Source organism: Balaenoptera borealis (genome assembly GCF_965194805.1).
Source record: "Balaenoptera borealis genome assembly, chromosome: 21".
NCBI classification, from domain to species: Eukaryota; Metazoa; Chordata; class Mammalia; order Artiodactyla; family Balaenopteridae; genus Balaenoptera; species Balaenoptera borealis.
In genome coordinates, this window is record NC_138880.1 from 15,345,709 (window position 1) to 15,371,139 (window position 25,431).

General features: G+C 44.1%; 1 protein-coding gene across 7 annotated transcripts in view; it reads left to right on the forward strand.

Moving 5' to 3' along the window:
* Positions 1–25,431, forward strand: part of MFHAS1 (multifunctional ROCO family signaling regulator 1) — a 124,479-nt gene that overhangs the window by 70,535 nt on the left and 28,513 nt on the right. Inside the window, exon 2 of one of the 7 annotated variants that reach the window (XM_082374947.1) lies at positions 11,610–15,712. The exons of the other annotated variants lie outside the window; for them this stretch is intronic. Within the exon in view, the coding sequence (XP_082231073.1) occupies positions 11,610–11,731 (122 nt within the window). The 3' untranslated portion in view covers positions 11,732–15,712. Of the gene's footprint in view, positions 1–11,609; positions 15,713–25,431 lie in introns of those variants that run through there. 7 annotated transcript variants of the gene reach the window in all.

Genomic DNA, 25,431 nt, shown 5'->3' on the forward strand with positions numbered 1-25,431 from the left:
AAATGTTGTTTTACCAAATTTCGAAAAAGAAGTGAAGAAAGAACCTATCTGCCAGGAAGGGACATGGTGGGGTGCGGCATCCAGTCGGGTCAGGGCTCTGCATCCCCTGCTCAGAAACCGGCTTTTACACACGCCAAAAAGGCAGGATCCCATCCAGCAGGCCAGGTACTCCCATCTGCGGATTCTTCCCTTGGTGAATAGGAGGGACTCGCCAAAGAAGCCCGTGTTGTCTGCTCGTAATTCCACGATGTTCTGCCGCTCGAGAACCATCAAGATTCCTCCACCGGGACGCAGATTTACCCTCCTGCGTTCACCACCTGAGCGGGCAGTCAAGGTCAGGAAGCCGGTACCGTCCAGTCACCTCCCACTTCCTTGCCCAAAGCAGAGCGAGGTGAAGGTCCAAGAAGAGCCCCGAAGAGGCATGGCAAAGATGGAGGATCACACAGAGACCGAAGGAGAGGACGATCGAAGAGGGGCCACCGTAGCAATGGGGATACACCATTGACATCCAGGCCCCAGGAGGCCAGTGGAGTCCTCACTTTCCTCAAGTGCGATCCTGAGCCTCTGGACCTCCTTCCCGAGCACCCAGAAGACAACTTGAGTGAGAACGCCCAGATGTCTCCAGTGAGCTCCTCCTCAGAAAGCCATGTCATCCGCTCACATGGGGATGCTGGAGAGGTCCTGCCTCCTTGGAAGCCTGAATCCCATGCCACGGTGTTCTCTGCCCCAACCCCATGCTGCTCCCTGCTGCCGGAGAGGCCAACAAAAGAAGTGCTGGGTGAAGACCACAGGCCCAGCCCACCAGGCTCACTGATGTCTGGGAAGGAGCTGCAGCGTGAAAAGTCTTCACACATCCCATCAAGAAGCTCCTCTTCCCGGTATCTACCAGCAGTAGGCCCTGCAAGCGGAAGGTTCCCCTGCCGCTTTTTCTGCCGCTGCCGGGGCTGAGGTCGTCCCCGCCACTGACATGGGATCGGGGTGAGCTGCCCCCTCCTCCTAAGCTTCCGTGCTTAGCTCTTGCCAAAAGCCCAGGCACTTGGAGAAGAACACTGAGTGTCAGTGGAACAAGATCCTGAATAATATAAGGAAGGTCAGGGAAGACTGCAGTGCCCCTCAGCCTGCCCCTTCTCTCTCCCCACCTGCCTCAGAGACTGCAGACTCCCTGCCCCCGGCCACTCACACTTTGGAGGTCCCTGCTACTACCACCGACTTGGCCGACCTGTATTCCAGGTCCCGCATCCTGTCTGTCCCTCCACCTTCCCCGACACCTGAAACAGGATACACGGTCCCTAAGTCCCCTCCTCTTGCTATTCCTGCGGATTCTCTCCCTCCTTCAGCTTCCCATCCCATTTTGGGAATTCCACTCAAGAAGAATGAAGGCCCTTTTCATTCAGTCATGGCCACAACACCTCTTACTTCTGACCTCCCACACCTCCTAGCATCCCAGCTTCCTCCTTCCAGCCACCGTCCCATGAAGAGGAACCCCCAACACCCATCTGTGTAGATTCTACCCCTCCTTTACACTTGCCTACCCCTCTTCCAGCCCCTACCATCAATCCCCCTGTTTTAACTGGGCAGCCCATGACTTCTACGGCAATCCCTCCCACCAGCATGGTCACGGCATCTGGAAGTTTGACCTTCCAGCCTACTGTAGATCCTGATGTCACTGACATGGACACTACTCCCCCTTCCCAGGCTGTCATTTTCCATTCTGCCCCTGTGTTCCCCAGGCCCCCATTTACGGCTTCAGCCATCATCAGTGCTTCAGCAGGCGGCACCTCTGACACCGAAGCCATGGACACCACACCTCCTTCCCAAGCTGTCATTTTCCATTCTGCCCCTTTGTTCCCCAGCCCCCCGTTTACGGCTTCAGCCATCATCAGTGCTTCAGCAGGCGGCACCTCTGACACCGAAGTTATGGACACCACACCTCCTTCCCAGGCTGTCATTTTCCAGTCTGCCCCTGTCTCCAGGCAGAACCAAAAGCCATTTCACATGGCTGTTCCTAGTTCTGGGAACACACCACCCAGTGACAGCAATGCCTCAGCCCACACCTCGACTCATTTACCTGCAACGTCGGCCAATAGACCAACACTTCAAGCTTCTCTTGGACCCAGGTCTCCTGTCTCAGGCCACATTTGGGGCCAACGATGGGCAGAGGCCTAACGGTTATTTTCTATTGGGAAACCCAGTAGCCCCAGCACAAGATAAAGTCCTAACCTCTCCTGCGGCCCAGCCACCAAGAGTCAGCACAGCGCAGTCAGGATTGCCGGGTTCCCTCTTTGTCACCGCCAGCAACACGCAGCCGGCCTTTGGCGACAACCCAGGCATTCTCCCCAGGGCTGTGTCCATTGCTACTGGCTTTGGAGTTGCCACCAGGATGCCCAGTACTGGGGTCAGTAGCTCGCCCTTCGCCGACACCACAGCGGGCCCACTGTTCACGGGACCTGCAGCCCCGACGGCCGGTGGGAGCCTTGGAGGCCGTGTGTCAGCCCCAGGCCTCACTCATTCAGAGGCATCCAGACCACTTAACTCTGGGGCAGGACTAAGTGGGGCACCCAGCACCGCTTCTGTTCCTACTTTGGGCCAGACAACCTGCCATCTACCTGACCACGGCAAGGCTGCTGCACTAGGAGGGGCAGGCACCATCCCAGCATTTGGGAACAGACCTGATTCCCCTTAAATCCAGATACCTGGGGCCCACCTGGGCTGAATACAGGTGGTCCGGTGATGGCAGGGGACAACACCATCCCCACGATGGGAGGCCCTCGTGTTTCCACTTTCCGTCACTGCACCCAGGGCCCATCTGGACGTAGAAAATCTACGTTTAAAAGTTCCATCACCAAGGAGAAGAAATCTGTGTCAAGGAACATGTCAGTTTCCACCTTCCATCAGAGCACACCACATCTGTTGGAGTTACAAGTGTGGGTACCACCCGTGGGTTTCAACACACTTCTAGTTCTACCTTATTTCCAAACACAAGTGGCCCACCTGCCCACAATCCAGTTGGTGGTCGTCTAGGAGGGAACAACATCATGCCCATGATTGGAGGACCTGGTATTCCCGCTTACAGCTGGGACCCACCTGGCCAATACTCAGGTGGTGCGGATGGAGGACACAGCATCTCACTGGTGCCAGGAGGCCGTGTGTCAATAACTGCCATCAGACTTGGAAGCCATCTGTGCAGAGAACGGGGGGGCGATGGGGGACAGCACCACACCTGCTGTGACTGGATACACTTCTGGTGCCGCATTCATACGAAGCACCTGGGGCCCCCCGGCCAAAACCCAGGTGGTGCCATGGGGGATAGCAGCAGCCATACTTAGAGAGGAAGCTCCACTCTCAGGAAGGACACTGGGGCCCCCAGGTCAGGACGCCCCTCTGGCTCAGAGGAGCCGGCATTGTGTTTGCAGGGCCCCTGGTCAGGGCAGCTGTGCCTGTGCTCATGGGAGTCTGGCAGCCTCATAACCTGCCCAGGGCTTCATAGGAGCCATCAGCTACTTCCTTTCTTCTATGAAGAAACTCAACAAATGAAGAGCAGATCTTATTCTGCAAACTGTGAAACCATGAATGGACTTTGCCTCACTGGAAAGCGGCTCAGCCCCTTTAAGTGAAACTTAACCTGCTCTCTTCCTACAGCAAGCCGGAGGACCACACCTCAGGGGTGTGCAAGAGTGTGTGTGTGTTTGTGTTGGAGGGTGAGGAGCATATGAGCCCAGTTCAGAACTACACCAGACTTGAGAAGTCCCAGTTAGGAGAGCGGAAGAGAGCTGCCTGTATCGTCCACTGTGCCATCCCTGGCTTGGCTGTTAACTTGGCGGACCCAAGCTCCGGGCCAGTTTTCCCTAGACTTGGAGCTGGCAGGATGCCCACTGCTGTTTTCAGATGCTTCCTCTCCCCCTGGGCCTTTGCCTCAATGGGGCTTTCTCTTTCCCAGCTTTATGTACATATATATATGTCAGTAAAACCTTGTTCGTATTAATCTGCTTCTGTTTATGTGACTGGCTCAGCTGTAGAGGAAGAACTGACATGTGTGAGTGGTGATGTGTGAGCCAGACTTAAGGCCCCAAAATTTTGTGTCCCAGTGACTGGGATGTGGAATTAGGTACATATTACGGCTGCACGTGCTGACTCCTGAAATCTGTTTAGAGTGTAAGGAGAGACAATCAGGAGGAACTGAGGTCCAGAGGAGGTAGAGATGGCGTGACTCACCCTGGCTTCTCTATATGTGTCTCTGTCCCCTCACCACTCTGACCACACTGGAGGCTAGATAATCCCTGATGTGTGATAAGGAACCACACTTTATGATTTTAGTTTTTGAAAATGTTTAAATGTCTTTTGGGGCATCTTTTTATTCAATTGAGACTTAGGCCAGTCATCTTCATACTTTCCCACTCCACCTGGAGAGGATGGATTTGGCATCCAGGTTCATGTGTCTGGAGAAACAAAGGAAGAGTTCATACCTGCTCTGTAATTATTGAAAATTTAAGTTGACCTCAAATTTACCATGCTGCTTAAAATAGCAGAAAAGATCCTCTTTAATAACTGGCTTGGCTCTGAGCTAAACCGCTGAAATATCAAATCGCAAGAGTTATAATTGTGCCCAGTTCTGGCTGACCCTGGAGTTCTGCTGGGCCTCCACTAGGTTTAATAACGGCAAAATTCCTGAGTCTGTGCCGCCTCTCTTCCAGTTGGAGGGGAGAACAGAAACCCATGTAAATTATCTGGTAGGTTAGCCAGGAATAAATGCTATGGAGATTAAGCAGTATATGGTGAGTTGAGATTATGGGCAGAGAGAAGCAAGGCTTTAAACTTAAACGGTAGACAGGATAAGTCTTACTGGGAAGGTGGAATTTGAACAGTCTAGAGGGAGGCAGATGAGTCAGACATCTGAGGGAAAAGCATTCCGGATCATGGGAATAACCTCTGCAAGGCCCAGAGGAAGGATGCCAGTGTCCTCAGGGAAGAATTAGTAAATAATGTGGCTGGAATAGAGTCAGCAAGTGGGAGGGAGGGAAGGAGGAAAGGAGGGCAGAGAAGATGTGCGTGGAATTCCCTGCATCACCATTTACTGATTGTGTGATCACAGTTAACTCAACCTCCAAGTGTTTCAGTGAACTCAGTGCTTTTCCTATGGCCTATTGACCTCTCAAGAGTTTTGGAAGGATAAAATAATGTAGGGAAGTGACTTAGAAGCCATTGTTATTGTTCTATACATAAGGATAGATGGATAGACAGATATAGATAGGTAGATAGATAGATAGATAATAGAGTTAAGGACTGAATTTCTGTGCCCCCCCCACCAAATTCCTATGTTGAAACCCTATCCCATTATGTATGATGGAAGTAGGAGGTGGGGCCTTTAGGAGGTAATTAGGTTTAGAAGAGGTTATGAGGGTGAAGCTGCCATGATGGGATTAGCTCTTATAAGAAGAGGAAGATACACCAGAGCTTTCTCTCTCCACCATGTGAAGAGACCGCAAGAAGGTGGCCCTCTACAAGCCAAAAAAGGAGGACTCACCAGGAACTGGATTTGCCTTGATCTTGGACTTCCCAGACTCCAGAACTCTGTGAAACGTCTGTTGTTTAAGCCACTCAGTCTATGATATTTTGTTATAGCAGCCTGAGCAGACTGATACAGATAGGTAAACAGGGAGATAATGATAGATAGATAGATAGATAGATAGATATACATACATACATACATACTTCGATTACAGATGGGGATACTGCACATATCTGTATGCTTAATGAATTCCTTTGAATGCTTTCACTTGGCAATTCAAATGGGAGATCCCCTTTTTAAAGGGAGCATAAAAGTGCCTGCTTTTATGAAGTACACACATGGAAAAATATAACTCAGCCTAAAAATGCACAGCACTGAGCCTAGTGCAACATTTATGAGATTAGACCTGTGAAAACAAAGAACACCGTCACAGAGAGGCTGCCAGACTCCTCCAGGCACCCAGCCACCTGATTCATTTACTCTACGTTGTTTGTTACGGTGCCAGAGGATCAAAACTCCTGCTCCCAAACCTTTTTTTTTTTTAGATTCCATATATATGTGCTATAAACATATATATGGAATCTAAAAACATATGAAAAACATGTATGAAAAACATACAGTATTTGTTTTTCTCTTTCTGACTTACTTCACTCTGTATCACAGACTCTAGGTCCATCCACCTCACTACAAATACCTCCATTTCGTTTCTTTTTATGGCTGAGTAATATTCCATTGTATATATGTGCCACATCTTCTTTATCCATTCATCCAATGATGGACACTTAGGTTGCTTCCATGTCCTGGCTATTGTAAATAGTGCTGCAATGAACATTGTGGTACATGACTCTTCTTGAATGATGGTTTTCTCAGGGTATATGCCCAGTAGTGGGATAACTGGGGCAGGACAGGAATAAAGACGCAGACGTAGAGAATGGACTTGAGGACACGGGGAGGGGGAAGGGTAAACTGGGACGAAGTGAGAGAGTAGCATGGACATATATACACTAGGAAATGTAAAGTAGATAGCTAGTGGGAAGCAGCCGCATAGCACAGGGAGATCAGTTCCGTGCTTTGTGACCACCTAGAGGGGTGGGATAGGGAGGGTGGGAGGGAGACAAGAGGGAGGAGATATGGGGATATACGTATATGTATAGCTGATGAAACTAACACACCACTGTAAAGCAATTATACTCCAATAAAGATGTTAAAACAAAAAACAAAAAACTGCTCCCCGGCTTCAGAGAATCTCCTGCCCTTTGTAGTCAGAACTGCCTCCCAGAAGCAGGGTTGAAATCCAGTTTGCTTCTAATAGTTCCACACCTTCTCTCTGTGGTGCCTGGCAATATTACCAGGGACAATTTTTAATTTTAAAAATTCATACTTCTTGGCTTTTTATTTTTAAAAAATGGCCTTCAAAGCTGAAAAGAACGATCCTGATAAGGCAAGCATTTAACAAATGTATGAGAGATTTAAAGATAATTTTGAATTTCATGTTTTGATGCATTTACACAGTTGAAGCTATTTCTAAATAAGTAAAAATATTTTTTTATGAAAATAATACATGAACATGATAGCAACTCAAATAATACTGAAATTCAACCCTTCTAACCCCAGTTCCCCTCTCCAGAGGCAGTTTTTCGCTACTCAGTGGTACCCCCATAATTCTAAACATTATGTTTATCCTGCTATATCCATTTTAGATAAGTTTTAACACCCTAACGTGAAGGAGGAAGATAAACTCCTACCCCCACTACTACTCATCCCTCTTCTTTTCCAATACATCATATTCATTTCATTACTTATGCTGCTTCTCTTTTGTAACTTCATGTTGTTTTGCTAGCTTTATTGATGGGAGAAGCGGTAGCATAGCAGCTAAAAGCACTGGTTCTGGACATGGACCACCTGGCCGGGAAGCTTGGAAGCTTTGTTCCTCGGTTAATTAGCTCTGCAATCCTGAGTAATTTATATAACCTTCCTGGGCCTCTGTTTCCTCACCTGTAAACCGAGGAAATGGATGATACCCATCGCATGGAGTTGCTTATGATGATGCAAATAATAATAAGGCCTTTGCAGCCTTTAGTATCCAACATGCAGAAGCTCTCAAGAAATATTAGCTATAGTATATAGCTATACTATCAACTTTCTTATGGTATCAATTTTCCCCCTAATCTCATAATTTTCTTTATGCATGAGACTATTTGTGCGCCCACAGTTCTCTGTCTTTCCTCTCCCCTTGTACAACTCACCTCCTGTCAATACCATGTTTGTTTCATTTGTCTGTGCTTATCACATTTACATTTTCTTATGCAATCACAGCAAAGGGTCCTGTGTTTTATCTACAGGTTGACACTAAGGGTTGAAAACCAAGAAGTTATATTAACTATTTAAGTTTCGCTCAGTCCTGGGGACAGGAGTATGGTAGGACTGTATTTTCTTCTCTCTGTATGTCAAGAATTAGAAGGTGGCTTGAGGAAGATTTGAGAATTTCAGACTCACAGATGCATGTCTTTCTTGTCCTAAATATTTTCTTTTTAGCGATCTAGGAACAGCCCTTGACTGTTAGGAGACCGCCCAGGCCCTCCCTGAGCCAGTCACTGCTGTGAACCCGGGCTGATGTGATGTAGTGAGGCTGCCTGACCAGCAGTTCATACTTTACCTGAGACACAGCTGGGCGTGGTCCTCTCAGCAGTCCCAGGACAGGAACTTTCTCTAATTCTTGAGAGACATATGCAGGGAAAATACCCTGCTTATTACTAACCAGAGTTTTAGCCTGAAGTGCCATACAAAATTTTTAATCTTACAAGATACATGAGGCCCTTGGTGAGATCTCACTTATGGCCTGGACCATTATGTGGCTCAATATAGAATAAGGACTACCTGCCTCATAATTACCTGGAGTACTGGTTGAAATCCAGATGGTTTTCAGATGCCCCTCCCAGGTAGGAAAACCGAGGCTCAGAGAATCCCACAGGTGCTAAGTGTTAGAGCCATAATACGGATCTCCTGGATTTGTCCAAGGCTGAGGGGCTGGGAGAGACATAAAAACCAAACAAAACATAACCACTCTTGAAAAATTGTCTCTCTAAAGTAAATAGGACTTTTGTCTTAAATTCACGCTAAGTTGGAGGTCCGAAACTTTCTTAGAAATAGGTTTTCAGAAGATGGAGGACAAATGAAATTTTATGTCTAAAGATATGGGGATTGGTTGGGGTTGGGGGGGACATTGAGAGAAAGGGTTCAAAACACGAGCTCCATCAATTTCTAGTTTACTACAGGACTAGACCAGGCTGTTGTATAGAAACTTGGAAACACTGACTGTGGTGAAATATCTAAGCTAGCCACGTGGACCATCAACTCAAAAATACTTTTCTGTTTCCCTTGAAACACGATTTTATTGATTTCACCAAATAAATATCTCAAAGTTATGACAGAAAGTTGAGTAAGTTGTATGCTTGGAATTGCATTTATTAACAAGCACAATTGTAGTGCTTAGACTATAACAAGTACTATTCTAAGTGCTTAGCAAATATTAACTCAATCCTCGTAATTGCAACCCTATAGGTAGGTATTATTCGTAATATTCACCTTTTTTTTGGGAAACTGAGGCCCAGAGAGGTTGAATAGCTTGTCTAATGTCACACAGTTAGTAGGTGGCAAAAACCCAGGATTAAAACCAGACTGTCTAGACTTTCATCACTTTGCTGTGTCACCTTATTATAAGTTGTGTTTAGGGAAGGGACTAAATTGACAAGACTCTGAACTAAAAGGAGAAGGGAGAAATGAGAAAATGAGTGATCCTAGAAACTAGAGAGGATTTAGGCTCAGAAATTTCTGGTGATGAGACCCAGAAGAACAAGAACTTGGTTGGAATATTAACTTGGGGTAGTATCTGAATCCATTGAGAAATGCGTTTGTTTCCTTTAAAATTTAGAATTTAGTTGGATGAAGATTAATGAAAAAAAAAGTAGAAAGGAAAAGAATAAGGTGCCTTAAGTGAGACATAACCTCTTCCCTCTAAGTAATAGGGGTGGGCGTCCTGTGGGGAAGGATGGAACTCTGTCTACCAGGTTTGTTAACCAGGATGAACAAGGAGAAAAACGGCAACCATTGTACTGGTTTTGATGATCCCTCAAAACCAAGGCTTCAGTTTCCAAGAATGGCATATGGTAGCATACCTACCGTGTGTCAGACATGCCACTAAGTGTGTTTCCAGTTTCTCCAACATTTTAATTGGAGAAATAGTTCCTATGAGGTATGCATTAGTTCCCTATGGCTGCTGTAACAAATTACTACAAATGTGCTTGCTTAAAACAAAACACACTTATTTTCTTATGGTTCTGGAAGACAGGTCCAAAACCAGTTTCCCTGGGCTGAAACCAAGAGTTGACAGGGCCATCCATCTTCCTTCTAGCGGTTCTAAGGGAGAATCTGTTTCCTTGCCAGCATTCATTGACTTCTGGCCACATCAGTCCAACCCCAACTTCATCATCACATTCTCTTTGGAGTAGAAACTCCCTCTGCCTCTCTCTTATGAGAACATCAGTGGTTACATTTGGGCCCATCCAGGTAATCCAGGAGGATCTCCCCATCTCAAGACCCTTACTTTCATCCCATTGGCAAAGTCCCTTCTGCCATTTAAGGTGACATTCACAGGTTCTGGGGATTAGAATGTGGACATTTGGGGGCAACGGTATTATTCAGTCTACTACAAGGTAGATACTATTATCTTTCTCAGATGCTGGAAATGAAGTTTAGGGAAGTAATTTGTCTCAGGTCTATAATTTCCAGAGTAGAGATTTAAATTCTGGCAGTGCGACTTTAGGACACACTCTAAACAACTTTAATCTGTGTCCTTAACTACTGTATAATCCTTGGTTAAGAGTCACACTTAGGTATCAAGACCCAATTGAATAAAACACTATGTACTGTCTCCTCTTTCACTTTGTTTGCCTGGTGTGTTTATGAATCTTGCCCAGAGCAGAAGAGTTCAGAAGATTGTTATGCAGGTTTACTAAGAGAAAGCATTTACTGTTTGATGTGCACTGAGTAATGGAAGGTTTTTTAAAATAGAATATGCCACCAAGTAGTGTTATCACCATTTTACATAATTAAACAACCAGACAACAGCAACGAAAAGCTACAGATGCAAAGGTGTCAGGGACATGTCTAAAGGCAGCCTGCCAGAAAAAGGGCTGGTACCAGATGCCAGATGCCCAGGTCTGAATTCATCCTATCCAGTCCTGATTAAGCACCTGTTCAGAGGGATTGTGGCTCATCACCCAACACCTGAGTCTTTATATCCCAGCTTCAAGACGGAAATTAGCCGAGGGATCACAGATATTGTACTGATCACTGACTCATAATCTGCTATCCCCATCCTTTGTGGGACAGAACTTGGCACTTCTAAGATCCTTTTCTGCTTGAGAAAGAGCAGAGCAGCCTTTGCTCCTCTGGCTGTGGCCTACTGTGCTTTGCAAAGGTGATCTGGCAAGTGCAGCTGCAAACCCATCTCCAGTATCACACATCTATGGAAAATTCCAGTCAGGTTTTAGACCCAGTCGCAGTACAGTTTCCTGAGGATCTGTAATGATTTGCTGAGGATCAGTAATGCTCTCCGTATGCTGGCTGACAAGGGCGTGACCTCTGCGCTTACTATACTCCATCTGTCAGCTCCGCTCTGACACAGTTGTCCGCGGGATTCCTTAGGAATATTGGAGGTATTTAGGCACAATTTCAGGAGCTGCTCTTTCCTGTATCCTCTCATTTCTTAATCAATGTTTCCCAGTTGAGACTATAAATAATTCAACTTGGGTGGGTTATCAGAGGCATTCTTCCCTACTCTACTCCATTTGAATCTCTGTGCTCTTTAAGTTTCACATACGTGGCATCACATGTTTCCCATCATCGCTATTTTCAGCAGTCGGGGCTACAAAGGTAATTGTCAAGTTCATTAGCCTTTCCATTTCTTTCCCTCTTGGTTGTTTAAGAGTGATTTGCTAAAGACTGTGCGTTTCGATGTTTTGCAAGGCTCAGTGGTACAGAGACAGTATTGGAATTCTGCCCTGGAGAAATAGACATTCTGTTCATTGTTCTCCTCTTATAGAACAGAAAAGAGATTCATCTATCACACAGTTACTCAAGGTTTCTCTACTTGCATTGCCAAGGATCTGGATAAGACTGGTAGTACTCCACATTTTCTGTTGGAAGGTACTTTGCATTCCATAAAATTAAATCCACACCATATGAGAACTTTAGTCTAACCTCTCATCTATTGATTCATGAGGTTTGACTCACTGAGATTTCCCCTCCTCATACTATTGTGAAGAAAAGAATTGTTGGCCAAATCCATGGTCAAATGTTTATATTATGTTTCCTAGTTTGTCAGTTATCTTTATGTTTGGATTGCCTTTTGCCGTGCAGAATTCTTTAATTTTTATGAAGTCAAATCAACTCTCCTTTTTCTTTATGGTATCTCAGTTTCGTGTTCTGCTTAGGGACAGACTTCCTCATAACAAGAATATGATTTCTTATCCTATTTTACATTCTTCTAGGTATTTGTTTCTTGCAATAGAATATTACCAAATGTATGCTATACATGCAGTTCTCGCTCTGAACAGTTTGCCCATGCATGAATTTCAGTTACCATGATTTAGTTAAATAATCCCAGGACCACAACAAAACAATCAAATTTCAGTAACTGCCATATTAACTGTGAGGAAGGGCATAAAGTGCAAACTTCACAGCTAGTTCTTAAGGCCACAGATCACCCGGGATATAACAGATGTGTAGCATGGTCAGTGAACAATCAGGGCCCTTCTTTCCAAGTCTGTAGGTGCTTGGTCACTGTGCATGTTATTCGGTTCACACACACACAGCAAGATCCATGTATTGCTTAGAACTGAACCGTTTAATCTTCAAGTATTTTGGAATTTTCCAGCTTTGTTTTTGTTATTGATTTCCAGTTTGACCTCACTGTGGTCTGAGAACAGACTTTATATGATTTCTGATGTTTTAAATTTGTTAGAGTGTGTTTTATGGCCCAGAATGTGGTCTGTCTTGGTGTATACTTCATGTGAGCTTGAGACAATGTGTATTCTGCTGTTGTTGGATGAAGTAGTCTGTAGATGTTTATTATATCCATTTGGTTGATGGTGTTGTTGAATTCAGCTATGTCTGTACTGATTTTCTGCCTGATGGATTTGTCCATTTATGATAGAGGGGTGTAGAAATCTCCAACTATGATAGTGGATTTATCTCTTTCTCCTTGCAGTTCTATCAGTTTTTGTCTCACGCATTTTGATGCTTTGTTGTTAGGCACATAAGCATTAAGAATTGTTATTTATGTCTTCTTGGAGAATTGACCCCTTTTTCATTATGGAATGCCCCTCTTTGTGCCTGATAATTTTCTTTGCTCTTAACTCTGCTTTGTCTGAAATTGATACAGCTTCTTAAACTTTCTTTTAATTAGTGTTAGCATGATGTATCTTTCCCCAACCCTTTACTTTTAAGCTATATGTGCCTTCATATTTAAAGTAGATTTCTTATATTTGGATCTTGTTTATCGATCCTCTGTGACAATCTCTGTCTTTTAATTGGTGTATTTATACCATTGGTATTTAAAATGATTACTGATATCATTGGATTAATATCTACCATATTTGTTAGTTTCATATTTATTGCCATTGTTCTTTGTTCCTTTTTTATATTCCACTCTTTTTCTGCTATTTCTGGTTTTAATCAAGCATTTTATATGATTCACTTTTCTCTTCCTTGAAAATCCAGACATGACGTACTAGTGAAATTAACTGCAGTGCATCGTCCTTTAGTGATGTGGTGTTATAGAAGCATTGCATAGTCTTATGATTAGGTCTCAGTCTGGTAATGAGCATGTGCTCCTCAGCTATGAATGTCACAACTGCCTCTCAGTATTTTCCCTCACCTTAGGTGAAACACAGTGGCTGGATATTTCCCTTCCCCCAGGTCAGTTAGGCTCTGACAAAACCCCATAGGTTAGGCCTCTGGTGAAACAGTTTCTCCTGAGGGCAGGCCTTATGAAGAATAGCAGAATGCTCTGGTGTATTTCAAAATTGCTCCTGTCACCGTCCCCCTGCCAGAACCCCAAGGGGATTTTCCTTTGACCTTCACCTGGTAGTCACAACCTGGTAGAGCTCAAGAGACAAAACTTGCAAAAGGATAGGGGCTTCCCTGGAGTTTTTTTACCTCACAGACTTTTCCACACACGCCTCCAGCAATCCGTCAAATACAGTTCAGGTTTTTCTACCTCACTATTGGTTTCCACAGAGATTTCTGCTCTTGGGTTTCTGTTCCGGTAAGTTGTTATTCTCTGTATCTGCTATTCTGCCTCTCCAGTTTTGGGCACGGTGATTTTTCCTGTGACCTCACTTCTCTAATGAATCTAAGAAGAACTGCTGATTTTTCAGTTTGTTCAGATATTTACCTGTTAGGACAGAGTGGCAACTTCCAAGCTCCTTCCATGCTGGACTCAAAACTAGAAGTCTCATAAGTTTTTTACAATGGAATAAAACATGTTAATTCTCAATATTTCTTACATTTTAGGTTGCACTAAATATAAGGTTTACTAAATTTTTAAGTCTATCTGTAACTTTATAACCAACAAAAAAGTTTCTAGTGCTTTTGTCAGAAAGATTTTAAGGTCATAGAACAATAATATTTTCCCTGTCGATCATTACGATCAACTTTGCACAGTTCAGCTTGTATGATCATTTTTGTAGTTCCACAGTGAGGACAGCCTGTATTTTATTTACCCTCTATTTTATTTCTCATATATACATGGGTTCCTATTCTGGTTTAATAATATACTGGTGTACTGTTATAGCTTATTAGATTTTTTTAAACTACTGAAATTTGGAGTGTGTTTTGATATTGGATATGGACATTTCTTTCCTCATTCCAACTTTACCCTACTTTAAAATATCTGCTTTATGGTGATATATCCCTCTTGATCATAATGACTTTTTAAAAATATGTTGCTGGAATCTATTTGCTAATATTAGTTAGAACTTAAGATCTTAAAAGAAATGTGCTTCTAGTTACTTTTGGGGTAAATTTTCCATATCTGATTTTTGTATTAGGACTCTTCTAGCTTTTTTAATACATTGGAAAATAACTGATGTCTTTCTAAGGTGTATATCTTTGATTATATTTTCTAATTTCATAAAACTACTTGTATTCTCTACTCAAAATATGAGTAAATATTGGCTGCATATAACTTATCAATAATCAGCCATTTTGTCCAGATTTTCAAATGTGTTGGTATAAAGCTAGCATAGTATTCTTTTGTAATTAAAAAAAAAATTCTGTTTTATAGCTAGTCCCATCTCTATCATATTTGCCAAATATTGCTTATTTTACTGGTCTTTCTTTTGGTTTTATTTGTCAAGTTTACTGCTTTTCTACTCTATTTTTGACTTTTCTCTTTATTTATTTTGTCCTTCCACTCTTTTGGATTTACCGTGTTCTTTTTCTATGTCTACTGTCCAATTCCTGTAGCTTCAAGAGCCATTTTCAACAACTCAGCCAGCTCTGCCAGCTGTGTCACGGCCACTTTATCATATGCCATTAAAACTTAATCTCATACACTGGGTTAAGACTCAGCAGCCTTATCTTGCTTTCACAATTGTTCTATGGCCTTGGATCCTTCTTCTTCTCCTAAATTAGCACTATCATCAGGGAAAATTCTAGTGGGTTGCATGCTGCTTATAAGGCTTGCCTTTCCTCCAGTTTCATAATAAAAAACATTTCCACCCTTTTTTGGATGTTGATTGAAAATTTGGCAACACTTCTTTGCACTGTATTTAAATCCCGAAATATAAGCAAGTCTTCATGCACACAGGCTCACTGAAATGTCATAATTTTAAACTACGTATGACCTTGAACAATGACCTTTCCAAATACTCCATGGTCCCCCTTTATTCCTAGGTGTTCAGAGTTTTTCATTCCTACAACATCTTTTACACATGGTCAATTTGTGTCATAAACTCTTCCTCCCTCCCACTCTGAGTATATATCCAAAGGAAACATCATCATTATTTGAAGAGATATCTGTACTCCCATGGTCATTGTAGCATTATTCACAAGAGCCAAGGTATGGAAACAACCTAAGTGTCCATAGTAGATTAATGGATAAAGGAAATATGACATACACACACACACACACACACACACACACACACACACACACACACACACACACATATATACATACAATGGAATATTATTCAACCTTTAAAAAGAAGAAAATCCTATAATTTAAGACAACATAGATAAAACTGGAGGACACTATGCTAAGTGAAATAAGACAAAGACAAATAGTGCATGATGTCACTTATATGTGGACTCTAAAAAAATAACTAAATAAACTCTTCCTTCCCTGGACATTTTCCTCAGCAGAATCTAGCCGCCTCTACTATGCGTCTCATCTTTTTTTATTGTTTGTACCGTATCACAACCCTAGGGAACCTATGTATTTACTGATGTGTGTCTAGATTATAGTTTACCATTGTTCTTTTTCTTCGTAATTCATTCCTTCCACTTCTGGCATCAGAACCTCATTTGTCCTTTGGAGAAGTCCTTGTGATTCAGGTAGGCTGTGTGTCTCCTCGGCAGGGATGCTCTGACCGAAGCGCAAAGCCCGTGCAATCCTACGATGTTCTGAAACAGTATTGGTGGCCATAATGTCTTGGCACTTGCAGTCCAGAGCAGAATGCACAGGTGAAGGATGTACGGCTAGATAAAGGCTAGAGCCACAGTGAGGAGGAAATAGGAGCGCGATGGCTCCCACATGTGTGAGCTGGGATGGGGTTCGGGGGCATGGCTGCACCGAGGCTGAGAGCTGACACCAAAATACGGGGCGACAGGAAGCTTGCTTAGGTGGGATTGTTACAAGCGTCACTGCTAACAGGAATGGGGCCATTTATTATTTTTGAAAGTCAAATGTTTGTAGATTGGCAACTGTCTATACTTTTAGTTTCAAATGGCTTTATTAGACTAATAACCTCTGATACAAATGGGCTTCAATTAAAGAGCTTGGATATAATTTGGTGTAATATCTCAGCTCAAGACATAAGGAGATTTTTCCTCCCATAAAAGCCAGGGTAAATTTTCTCGTAAGTGGTAGAGGTTATTATGGTACTTACTCATTTTTTTCTGTTCATTTAATCAAAAGTGGTGCAATTTCCACTTGATGGAGATTAGATGGTGCTCTTTTGAGCTAATGTTGTGAGTCAGTCACTAGACTACTTTGTGCTTCAAGACTGAAAGAAGCCATTGTCCTTATGTCTTCTTGCCCTTAGCCTTGTCTTCTCCGGGGAGTTCTGGGGGATAGTGTTGGATGAATTGAAGCTTATGTCTCACCTCTAAGTGATGATACTCTTCAGCTTACAATAGGCAGAGAGTAATTCCCTGAGATGGAAGAGGAGCTTACAGGTCTCTAGCTGGTTAGAGATGGGAGGGAGTATGTTTACCTGGACTTACCCTGCCATAGGTGTCAGCTCTTACACGTCTATCCCTCAGCAGCAGACGCTGGTGTGTTTCCATATTATTGCTATGCCCTGCAAGTTTATAACCATCAACTGTGTTTAACTACTTTGATCTATTAATTTAATAGCCATGGGTAGGTAGTGTCACCTGCCAATTATTATCAGGTATTAGATAGTATCTACTATTATTACTATTAGAATTTTCTATATGATTGAGTATAGCTTCAGTTTGAGTTTCATCTAACAGAATATACTTTTTTTGTTTTACAAATATCACAGTGAGACGCACATGAAATAATCATAAATAAAAGCTGAAAAAAGAATCTCAGCAAAAAAGATGCATGCTTATGTGACATTACTGCCTTCTAGGGCTTTGATCTGAGATTCCCTAATTTTTCATTTTGGATGTCATGGGATATGGTAAATGAAATTTATCCTTCCCAAATCTGTCAAGCATTTCATTTTGGTGGGGAGGGTGGTCATGCTGTAACACCAGTTGGTGTTTCTTGGTGATAGTTTGGGGTTTTAGTTAACTATAGGGTTTGTTTCTATTTGAGATATAGTTGAGATGTAAGTGGCATACAGTAAAATGCACAGTCTGAAAGTATACAATTTGGTAAGTTTTGAGCTGGGTATATACCCATAAAGCCATCACCACAATCAAGAAAATGAACAAATCCCTCTCCCTCGGGAGTTTCCTCTGGGTCACTCCGATCCCTTACCGTCTGCCACCTCCACCCCAGACAACCACTGATCTGCTTTCCGTTACTATAGATTAGTTTCCATTTTCTAGAATTCTATGTAATGGGATCATACAGTATGCACTCTTTTTTGGTCTGGCTTCGTTTCCTCAGCATAGTTATTTCTGGATTCATCTGTGTTGTGTATACCCATGGTTCATTCCCTTTTATTGCTGGTCTGTATTCCATCGTATGGATATACCACAGTTTATCATCTGCTCACCTTTTAATGGACATTTGGGTTGCTCCTGGATTTTGGCTACTTCAGATGAAACTGCTATGAACATTTATATATAGATCTTTGATTGGATTTATGCTTTCTCTTCTCTTGGGTGAAAGTTTAAGAGTGACCTGCTGGATCACGTGGCAGGTGTATGTTTCCACTTTTCAAGAAATGCCACCAGCAGTGTTGAGAGTTCCCGTTCCTGCAGTGCTGACTAACGCTGGGTGTGGTCAGCCTTTGTTGTTTAGACACCCTAAGAGATGTGAAGGGTATCTCGTTCTGGTTTTGGTTGCATTTCCCTAATGAGTAATGATGTGGAGCATCTTTTCATGTGCTTATTTACCATTGGTGCACCTTGTTTGGAGAAATGTCTGTTCAAACTTTTTCTGCCCCCTTTTTATTGGTGTTTTTTCTTCTTACTGAGTTTTTAGAGTTCTTTATATATTCTGTATACAAGCCCTTTTATCAGATACATGCTTTGCAAATCTTTCCTCCTAGTCTGTGTCTTGTCTGTTCATTCATTGTCTTTGGAGGAACGTAAGTTTTTAACTTTGATGACGGGCTTATCATTTAGAAAGAAACTATTTTATTCACAATATCAAAAGTACTTTTAAGACTTATAAAAACACTTCTACTTTCAGCTAAGACAGAGTAACAGAGACTGTATTTACTCTTGCACCTGGGAGTAAACTCCAGCAAAGTATATAAAATAATGATTTTCAAGACCCTGAGCATCAGGTGACAAAGGACAATGATCCCGAGATACAGGAAACAAATGGGTGGGTCCCATAACTGGCCCAGCGTAGTGCCTTGAGAGTGTCCAGGCGGCGGTGCAGAGAGGGCCGAGCTGAGACAGACCCTCTGAATTAAGGAGCCCAGGGTGACTGGAGTTTGCAGGACACAGGACTGGAGAGAAGGGACCTCCAGAGGGTTCCCTGGAGAACCCAGCAGGGTGCTGATCAGCACATGTGTGTGAGCAAACTGTCTGAGACTGGGGAAAGGGGGTGGTGCTAAGCTCTCATTTCAGCTCCTCCTACCCACACCCAGAGCGCTAAGTAACTTGTGGCGTCTCTGTTCCCAATTCCCCGCCCCCGCTCTCTAAATAACCCATTTCCAACGATAGTTCAGAAGAGGGCATTTTTAGCTACACTTAACAGGTCTTCCTAAAGAGTCTCTGAGTCTTGTAATTCTCAGAATTTAGAAAACCTTTCAAGATGTTGGCATTAGAATCTTCCCAAATGGGTCTTGAGTTTGGCAAGACTTTTAGTTTGTAAAAGATGCGAGAACCAGGTAGGACGGAAAAGCAGAGTGAGTTCCAGAGCGGAGCACTCCTGGGTTGTGTGCCAGGCCTGGCATGTGGAGGAACAGTGATACGCCGAGAAGTCTGACACCTGCCCAGCTGGGCCTTCGTGTGCCCTTGGGAAGAAGAGGGTGTAGACTGTGGCCCTGACGGCCTGACTGTGCACCACACCAGTGTCAGATCTGGAACCACAGACCTGAGGGAACTTGAGAAGCTGCCTTGTATATGCCGTCCACTTATGGACTCATCAAATGATTGATTCTTCTTCACCATCTATCTCAGGCCTGCTATGGGCCGGGCATTATTCTGGATGCTTGGATCCAACAGTGAGCAAGAGAAATCCCCACACTCGTGACTCGTACATTCTAGTAGAGGAGACACACCATCAACCAATATATGTCAAGTGGACAGAAGTACCGTAAGAAAAATAAAGCAGGTGATGGGATGTGGGTGACCAGGAGGTTGGGGGGTGCTATTTATACAGGGTGGTCAGGGAGTTCTTTTTGAGGTGGTGACATCTGAGCAGAGACTCGAATGAAGCTTGTATGGGGAGGGGGGAGGGGGACCTAAGTGGTGAAAACGGGGTCCTGAGGTGGGAGTGTGTTTTAGAAGGAGGCCAATGGGGCTAGAGCAGGATGAGGAAGGAGGGGCAGGAGAATGGAGCAGATGACACCGGACCCTGCAGATGTGTGAGTGACAAAGGAGGTGGCAGAGGATCTGAACAGATGAGTAGCATGGCCTGACGTGCCCTGGGAGGGAACCCCTCTGGCTTCAGTGGGGAATAGACTGGGGTCAGGAGCTCAGCTAGGAGACCACCACACATCCGGGTTGATGGTGGCATGGACCAGGGAGCTGAGGAAGTGGTCAGATGCTGATGGGTTTGAAGCTGGAGCAGCGGGATGTGCCGATGTATTCAGCGTGTGGTATGAGAGAAGAAGGGCGGAAAAAATGACCCCATGTGTTCTGTCCAAAGTAACTGAAGGACAGAGTGGACACTCACAGACACGGGAAGCCTGGGAACGGAGTGGCCTGGTGGAGCGTGAGGCCAGTGGGAATCAGGAGTTTGATTTTGGGCACATCGGTATCCAAGTGACAGTGTTTAATAGGTAGTGAGATCTCAGCTGATATTCAGGCCAGAAGTCAGGACTGGAGGTGACCTGAGACCACGGCCAGGGAAGTAGACTGAGCTACCCCAAGAAATGGTTCTTTCCCCTGATGAAGCCAGTCCTGTTTGGGGGTCCCATACTTTCTAATGGGTGTCCACACTTTTCATGATTACATTTTCTTTGCACTGAGGCTTCTTCATTTGAAAGCCAGCTGCACCTGTCGGCAGGAAGGTGTACCTGAAAAATAAGAAAAAATAGACTTAAATAATTAAATAAGAATTCTTTCTTATTCACAGTTACAACTTTGAAGAGGCTGGAGAGTCTAAGGAGGGCTCGGTTTCCATTGGTCCTGCAATGTTAACACTTTTCAGGACGCCAGGGATGCTTTTTGTTTAAAATGGCCTCAAGTCCAGGCTGGATCTTCTGGGAATGAAACTTGGGTGGGGGGAGTAGATAAAGAAAAGCTGGTGTTGGAAGAGGGTCCTGGCTGGAACACGTTCCCAGTAGTGTTTGTTTATGCAAGTGGGAGACATTATTCATGTGCAAAATAAGGAGGCTGAACCACCTCAAGCTTTCTTCCAGCCTCAAGGCTCTGTGGGTCTGACCCTAAGCCTGTGGGGTCTCTCAGCAACCCCCTCACCCAGAGGAATTCATTTCTCCTGCCCCCTCCCTTCCTCCAAGAAAAACCGATTTGCAGGAATTCGTATCTTCGTTCTGAGACCTGAAGCCAAGATACGGTTTCTGATCATTCTTCAGGACTTCAGGTGGCTCCCTTAGTCCTTCAGAACCAGGTCGATTTTGACAAGGCTGCCCGGCCAGTGTTTCAAATTTCAGGTCAGGTCCTAAAAGTTCCTCCCGTTTCTCAGTTGAAAGGAGAACTCAGGTTGGAGGGAGACAGTTTTAGCCTGAAGGCTTTTATGAAACTGTCTGCATTCACTCACTCCTCTGAGCCTGGAGCCGTTTCCAGTAAGAAGGAGGTGACAGGCTCTCCAAATCGAGTCACCTTTTGAAAGCACTCCAGCCCAGCAGCATGGGGGCTTTTGATAATCCTGACTTGCGTCTTGAGAAGAGGGCAGGCCAGAGCTGGGTTTGGGCTCTGTTCCTCCTCCGCCCCCTCCTCACCCCCCCTCCTCCCCCCTCCTCCCCACCCCCTCCCCTTAGCGTACTTTGATCTGTGAAGCATGTCTCATCCTCAGCCAAGTCTGCTAGAACTTTATCCAGAGCCGGAAAAGGGGAAATATTTTTCCTTTCTTGGGTGGATTTGTATTTATATAAACCCTTAGCAACGCTGATGGAGCCAAGTGGCCAGCACACGCGTCTGAGGAGCGGGGAGTTGGAATGACTGAGTGGCGGGAATAGGCAGGGCAGCGTGTCCCTCTGTCCCCGGTCAGCTTTGACATGGGTCAGACCTACTAAAGGTCAGGAGAGGGTGGTGTAAGTCCTCACGTGCATTTTGCTGAAGGATGTGCTTGTTCGTAAGGCCGTTTATACAACAGCTCGAGCTGAGCCAGCAACGGATCAGTTTAACTCCAGATCATAACTCCAGTGAGATACCTGTATGTATATGAATGATTAGGTCACTTTATTTCTTTTGTCGTCACTAAGAATATAGGGTTGTGGAAGGCCTTAGCTGTCCTCTGAAACTTTAACCTCGGCAGCTTGACCTTTTCACAGTGTGTCCCGTTATTGATTTTACTTGCATGAATTTGTCTACACCTTTTTGGTCAAGCCCTTGCCATTTCTCATGGGTAGTGAGTTTTAAACTCTTTTTTTATTGAGTAACATTGGTTTATAACATTATATAAGTTTCAGGTGTACAACATTATATTTCTACATCTGTACACCCTACAGTGTGCTCACCACCAAAAATTCAGTTTCTATCCATCACCATCTATTTCCTCCTTTTTACCCTCCCCCCATCCCTTCCCCTCTGGGAATCACGATTCTGTTCTTTGCATCTACCTGTTTGTTTTTGTTTAGTTTGGTTTGTTCATTTAGTTATTGTTTATTAGTTTTTTATATTCCACATATGAGTGACATCAGACAGTATTTGTCTTTCTCCATCTGACTTATTTCAGGGTGATGAATTATTTAATTATTTTTAATTTTTTTATTCTTTTGGCTGCGCTGCACGGCATGTGGGAGCTTAGTTCCCCTGACCAGGGATTGAATCCGTGCCCCTTGCATTGGAAGCACTGCGTCTTAACCACTGGACCACCAGGGAAGTCCGGGGTGGTGAATTTTTAAAGCCTGCTTACCATTGATATGAAGGCTTTCTTGTCCTAAAACCACCTTGTTGAAGTGGTACCTCATTGTTCTACATTTCTAGGATACAGCATGATTCGCTTTCAGATATTCTCGAGAAATCTTGTACAGAATCTAAAGACAGGCTCTCTCGTTCTTGTGATATCGCGATTTGTGTATTATCTGGGCTAGTCTGGGACTGATAAAGGTGCTGACAACAGCCAGTGTATAGAACGTTGATATAAAGCAATCTATTATTTTGCTATTTTTTGCTTTTAGAACCAAAAGCAAACCCTGTGTAGGCACCCCAGATTCTGGCAACTTCCCTGGAGTAATTCTGCTACATATTAATAAGCACCACAGGAGCCTGGTCTCCAGGAATGTTTATTTTGTGTCTGTTGGGGTCTCATACTTCAGCAGGGAATCTTCCCAAAGTTTCTCCCTGGCATCTCATCCCAGTTCTGTGATGGACACTTGGGGAAGGAAACTCCTTGGGGACCCTGGGACTCTTTCAGCAGGTGGAGAGAATCCAGGCAGAAAAGCAGCCTGGAGGAGGAGGAGGAGAAGATGGGGACTCTTGTTCCACCGCAGGTGATGGAAATAGGGGGGCTGTAGAAGGGGAATTTCAAAGTGCTGAGTTATGAGGAAGTGGTGGGGAAGAATGGGACAGAGGGTTGCATGTGGTCAAATAAAAACACACACACACAAAAAAAGACGTTAGGAAAAGGAAGTGTAAGCTTGTAATGTGAGGGAAGAAGATTTACAAAGAAATGTTGTCAGCAGTTTCCCCCCCCACCCTTGGTTGAACTTTTGCCAAGTGCTTGATCTGAGGTCCCAGCTCTTTTGATCCAGAAGAGACCTGTGTGATGACCCATCCAGGAGGGGCCCTGGACCAAATGCCACTCTTCTTAGTTTAGCATACCTGAGATGTTTAGTCACCTCCTGCTCCTCAAACAAACAAACAAAAAGCTTTATGTAATTAAAAGCAAACATTACTATGAGGACAATCATCTTCTGTCAGGAATTGGGTTAAACAAGGAAAAGCTAGGCTTGTCTGCTCCAGATGGAGCACCTGCCATAAAAGGAAAAATTTCAAAGTGTCCATCATTTGTGCCTGGCTTGTGGGGAGGCTTGGCTTCCATTGAATTACTCATCAGGAAAGTCTGAGTGCTTCACAGGTTAGCAACATGGAATGAGTCAGAGAAGAAATCAAGAGTGTGGCCTTTGTCTTTCCTTCTGCCTGTAACTGTCACCACTGTCACCACCCTGGAGGATGTTGGGAAGACGCTGAAGTGTTGAAATTTCGTTTGTTCAGTGCAGCCTAATGACAAACCATGAAGACTCACTGAAGATAGGTACTGAGTTATATATACCCTTAGTTCAAGGTCATCTCTAAGAACCCCAACTGGCCTGCTTCTGTTTTGCTTATAGGTTGTCCTCTCTTAGTGATAAGACTTTACAAATTGTCCCCGAAGCTTCAAGGCACAGAAGGGCATTTCTGAGTGATTTTTTTTAAAAAAACAAAGTCCCAGCATTTAGAATCAAAACTGGACTTGAGAATTCAACAAATCTGGGAGACAGAAATGCCTTTACACTGTTAAATTGCCTGGAACTCAGTGGATTCCTATACTTTGAAGAACTGCAGGGCTATATGGTGAAAGTGAAAACACAGTTCTGGAAGACAGTCACAATGTCTGATGGTGTAAGTTTTTGCATCTACTTTTGCACTTCATAACTTAGGATGTATCCGATTATTAAGTGGCCCTATCAATTTGACTTCTTTCCAAGAGGAACAAATTGAGCCAAAAGCAAACTGGTCACAGGGAGAACACAGCATCCCTGCAGTTTGGGGGACCCCTCTCAGAGTCCCAGAGCTCCCTAAGAGTATATGGTGAGGCCCAAGTGCTGGATGGTATCTGTGGGCACCCCAGCTGACTTCCCTGTGGCCCAGCAGGAAGATGCCTGAGAATCTAGGGGCACCCCAGCCAATTTCCTGGTGAGTTCAGCAGTATCCCCCAGGGCACATCCCCCGAGAGTTTCGAGGGTGGCCTAGCTGGCTTCCTCGTTGATTCAGCAGCAAGCCGGGGGGGGCGGGTAGCTTTTCAGGGACTCTAGTTGGTGCCCATCTAGCCTCAGTTCAACAGCATGATCCCCACCTTCCCCCCAAAGACAGCTTCCTGGGGAATTTTGTCAGCACCTAGGGGACAGTTCCCTGCTGGCTTTAGCCAGCTGACTGTGGACTAGTCTGGCCTGGGCAGCCCAGCAGGCTTTTCCCCCACTCAGAGGCTGTACCATACCCCATCCAACCAACGAGGTCTGAATCTCAGCTTTGCCCAGGGCGCTCCCACGCCCAAGTTCTTCTTCCTGGGCAATTCTCCCTCAGCCCTGGAGTTATCCTTTAGAGTTTTCTTTCCTCTTGGTAGTAAATTCACTGTAATAGGTTAATAATTATTTATGTTAAAGCTTACTCGGTGGTTCTGTCTCCTGAGTAGACCCTGACTGATCCACACAGCCAGTAAGTCTTAGCCAGGATTGCAACTAAGGCTGTCTGATTCCAGAACCAAACCACTTTGTATTGTTTCTCTATGACCAGCAGTTTCATATACATTGATTGTTGTGATTAAAGTGCTTTAGACTAATTTTTTGTTTTTTAAATTTTTATTGGAGTATAGTTGATTTACAATGTTGTGTTAGTTTCAGGTGAACAGCAAAGTGAATCAGTAATACATATACATATATCCACTCTTTTTTAGATTCTTTTCCCATATGGGTCATTACAGAGTATTGAGTAGA